This window comes from Epinephelus moara, chromosome 17 (assembly GCF_006386435.1).
Source record: "Epinephelus moara isolate mb chromosome 17, YSFRI_EMoa_1.0, whole genome shotgun sequence".
Taxonomy (NCBI): domain Eukaryota; kingdom Metazoa; phylum Chordata; class Actinopteri; order Perciformes; family Serranidae; genus Epinephelus; species Epinephelus moara.
Window position 1 is genome coordinate 33,851,112 of NC_065522.1, and position 4,216 is coordinate 33,855,327.

General features: G+C 50.0%; 1 protein-coding gene across 1 annotated transcript in view; it reads left to right on the top strand.

Moving 5' to 3' along the window:
• LOC126403898 (phosphatidylinositol 4,5-bisphosphate 3-kinase catalytic subunit alpha isoform-like) overlaps positions 1-4,216 on the top strand; it is a 102,493-nt gene that overhangs the window by 23,738 nt on the left and 74,539 nt on the right. Inside the window, exons 10-16 of the mRNA XM_050066718.1 lie at positions 1,030-1,133; positions 1,228-1,327; positions 1,630-1,701; positions 1,799-1,905; positions 2,995-3,116; positions 3,237-3,315; positions 3,416-3,586. Of these exons, the coding sequence (XP_049922675.1) occupies positions 1,030-1,133; positions 1,228-1,327; positions 1,630-1,701; positions 1,799-1,905; positions 2,995-3,116; positions 3,237-3,315; positions 3,416-3,586 (755 nt within the window). The remainder of the gene's footprint in view (positions 1-1,029; positions 1,134-1,227; positions 1,328-1,629; positions 1,702-1,798; positions 1,906-2,994; positions 3,117-3,236; positions 3,316-3,415; positions 3,587-4,216) is intronic.

A 4,216-nucleotide genomic window follows, 5' to 3' on the forward strand; every position in this document is an offset into this window, starting at 1 on the left:
TACCACATGTCCTCACCACCTGTCCTCACCATGTGTGCTCACCACATGTCCTCACCATCTGTCCTGACCACCTGTCCTCACCATGTGTGCTCACCACCTGTCCTCATTACATGCCCTCACCACCTGTCCTCACCATGTGTGCTCACCACCTGTTACCACCTGTCCTCACCACCTGTTACCACATGTCCTCACCACCTGTTACCACATGTCCTCACCACCTGTCCTCACCATGTGTGCTCACCACATGTCCTCACCATCTGTCCTGACCACCTGTCCTCACCATGTGTGCTCACCACCTGTCCTCATTACATGCCCTCACCACCTGTCCTCACCATGTGTGCTCACCACCTGTACTCACCACCTGTTACCACGTCCTCACCACCTGTCCTCACCACCTGTTACCACATGTTCTCACCACCTGTCCTCACCACCTGTTACCACATGTCCTCACCACCTGTCCTCACCACCTGTTCTCTCCACCTGTTCTCACCACCTGTCCTCACCATGTGTGCTCACCACCTGTTCTCACTACCTGTCCTCACCATGTGTGCTCACCACCTGTTCTCACCACCTGTCCTTACCACATGTTCCTTCTGCTATTAAGGTGCTGAACACAGACCGCACCCGTTTTAAATGACTCTTAGAGGAAATTTTTAGGTTGTTTTATTTATTGTTTAATTTATTGCTTTTATTTTTGCTTTTACCGTAGCTTCTCCTCTGTCCCATGCTCTTAATATGTTTCATTGACAGTGATGATGTTGTTGTCTGATGTATGCATGAATGTACACTGGGAAAGCTACAAATGAATTGCCCCTTGCGGGATAAATAAAGTTGTCTGAATCTGAATCTAAATGTCCTCACCACGTGTCCTCACCACGTGTCCTCACCATGTGTCCTCACCAGCTGTCCTCACCACATGTTCTCACCATGTGTCCTCACCAGCTGTCCTCACCACCTGTCCTCACTGATCACTGTTACATCATGTTGTGCTGATAAAGTTTAATGAAGAATCACATGATGTGTTTTCAGGTATTGAAGTATGAGATGTACCTGGACAATCCACTGGCACGTTTCCTGATCAAGAAGGCTCTAACCAATCAGAGGATAGGACACTTCTTCTTCTGGCATCTCAAGTGAGGAGCAGCTGGCGCACAGAGTTTGTGTTGATGTTAACGAGTCATTAACTAGTCTGTGACGTGTTCACACTAACAGGAAGTCTGTTCTCAGGTCAGAGATGCACAACAAGACCGTGTCCCGCCGCTTCGGCCTGCTGCTGGAGGCTTTCTGCAGAGCCTGTGGCATGTACCTGAAACACCTGAACAGACAGGTGAGACCTGAAACACCTGAACACACAGGTGAGACCTTAAACACCTGAACGCGCAGGTAATACCTGAAACACCTGAACAGACAGGTGAGACCTGAAACACCTGAACAGACAGGTGAGACCTGAAACACCTGGACAGACAGATGAGACCTGAACTATCTGAGCAGACAGGTGATGTCACTGTAAATCTGTTCATTGATGGGAAGCTGCTGCCCCCCAGTCGGTCGAAGTGATACTGCAGCCAATAACAAACCTGTGTGTGTGTGTGTGTGTGTGTGTGTGTGTGTGTGTGTGTGTGTCTGCAGGTGGAGGCCATGGACAAACTGGTGAATCTGACCGACACACTGAAACAAGAGAAGAAGGATGAAACACAGAAAGTAAGAAACATTTAAACTATGTCTGTGATTGGTTGATCGGATGTGTCTGTGCTGTGATTGGTTAATCTGATGTGTCTGTGCTGTGATTGGTTGTCAGACTCAGATGAAGTTCCTGGTTGAACACATGTCTCGTCCTGATTACATGGAGGCTCTTCAAGGATTTGTCTCTCCGCTGAACCCTGTTCATCAGCTGGGAAACCTCAGGTACCACTTCAACCCACCGACTGACGGAGCAATTGATCGACAGACCAACCAACGGACTGATCAACCAACCGACTGATTGTTCAACTGACCGACTGATCAACAGACAGAACGACTGACCGATTGATCGGCTGACCAACCGACCGACTGATAAACCGACTGATAAACCGAGTGACCGACCGAGTGACCGACTGATCAACTGACTGATAGACTGACCAACGACCGATCAACCAACTGACCAACCTACCAACTGATCAACCGACTGACCAACCGATCAACCGACTGACCAACCGATTGACCGACTGATCAACCGACCAACAGACTGACTGATCAACAGACAGACCGAGCGACTGATTGATTGACCGACTGATAAACCGACTGACCGACTGACTGTCCAACCGACTGACCAACCTACTGACTAATCAACCGACCGACTGATCAACAGACAGACCGAGCGATCGATTGATCGACCGACCAGCCGACCAACTGATAAACCAACCAACTGATAAACCGACCGACTGATAAACCGACTGACCGACCAAGTGACCGACTGATCGACAGACCAACCGACCGACCGATTGATCGACCAACCGACTGATCGACAGACCGACCGACCGACCGATTGACCGACTGATCAACCGACTGACCGACCGATCAGCTGACTGATCGACTGACCAACGACCGATCGACCAACTGACCAACCTACTGACTGATCAACCGACTGACCGACCGACCGACCAACCTACCGACTAATCAATCGACCGACCGACCGAGCGACAGATTGATCGACCGACCACAAGCCAACTGATAAACTGACTGACCGATCAAGTGACCGACTGATCGACAGACCAACCGACGGACTGATCAACCAACTGACCGATTGATCAACAGACAGACCGACCAACCAATTGATCGACCAGCCAACCGACTGACTGATCAACCGACTGACCGACCGAGTGACCAACTGATCAACTGACTGATCGACTGACCAACGACCGACCGAACAACTGACCAACCTACCGACCGACCAACCGTCTGACCGACCGACTGACTGACCAAACAACTCTACTAAATTAGAGTGTGTGTGTTCAGGCTGGAGGAGTGTCGCATCATGTCGTCGGCGAAGCGCCCCCTGTGGTTGAACTGGGAGAATCCCGACATCATGTCCGAGCTGCTCTTCACCAACAACGAGATCATCTTTAAGAATGGAGACGGTAGCTAGCTCAGTGCTAACAACTACACTGGTTTCGATGCACATTGCTAACCATGTTAACATGAGCGCTGTGCTTGGGGATTGTGGGTAATGTAGTGTGTCACCTGTGTGTGTGTCGCAGACCTGCGTCAGGACATGTTGACACTGCAGATCATCAAGATCATGGAGAACATCTGGCAGAACCAGGGCCTGGACCTGCGGTGAGAACCTGTGACATCATCAGTGACCTCTGTGACATCATCATGCAGCTGTCTAACCTGTGTGTGTGTGTGTGTGTGTGTGTGTGTGTGTGTGTGTCAGCATGCTGCCTTATGGCTGCCTGTCCATCGGGGACTGTGTGGGTCTGATCGAGGTGGTGAAGAACAGTTTCACCATCATGCAGATTCAGTGTAAAGGAGGCCTGAAGGGGGCGCTGCAGTTCAACTCCAACACCCTGCACCACTGGATCAAAGACAAGAACCGCGGAGAGGGGTCAGTGTCCCACTGTCCAACTGTCTGTCTGTCCAACTGTCTATCTGTCCAACTATCTAACTGTGCAACTGTCTGAATACCTGTCAACTCCAACACCCTGCACCACTGGGTCAAAGACAGCAACCAAGAAGAGGGGTCAGTGTCCTTCTGTCCAACTGTCTGTCAGTCCAACTGTCTGTCCAAATGTCTGAATACCTGTCAACTTCAACACCCTGCACCACTGGGTCAAAGACAACAACCACGGAGAGGGGTCAGTGTCCTTCTGTCCAACTGTCTGTCTGTCCAACTGTCTGTCAGTCCAACTGTCTGTCCAAATGTCTGAATACCTGTCAACTTCAACACCCTGCACCACTGGGTCAAAGACAACAACCACAGAGAGGGGTCAGTGTCCTTCTGTCCAACTGTCTGTCTGTCCAACTGTCTGTCAGTCCAACTGTCAGTCCAACTGTGTGAATACCTGTCAACTTCAACATCCTGCCCCACTGGACTAAAGACAAGAACCGCAGAGAGGGGTCAGTGTCAAACAATACAGCTGTTCAACTGTCCAAGTGTCTGTCTGTTTGTCCACTGAAAGCAATTCAATTCAATTCAATTCACTTTTATTTATAAAGCCCAATATCGCAAATCACA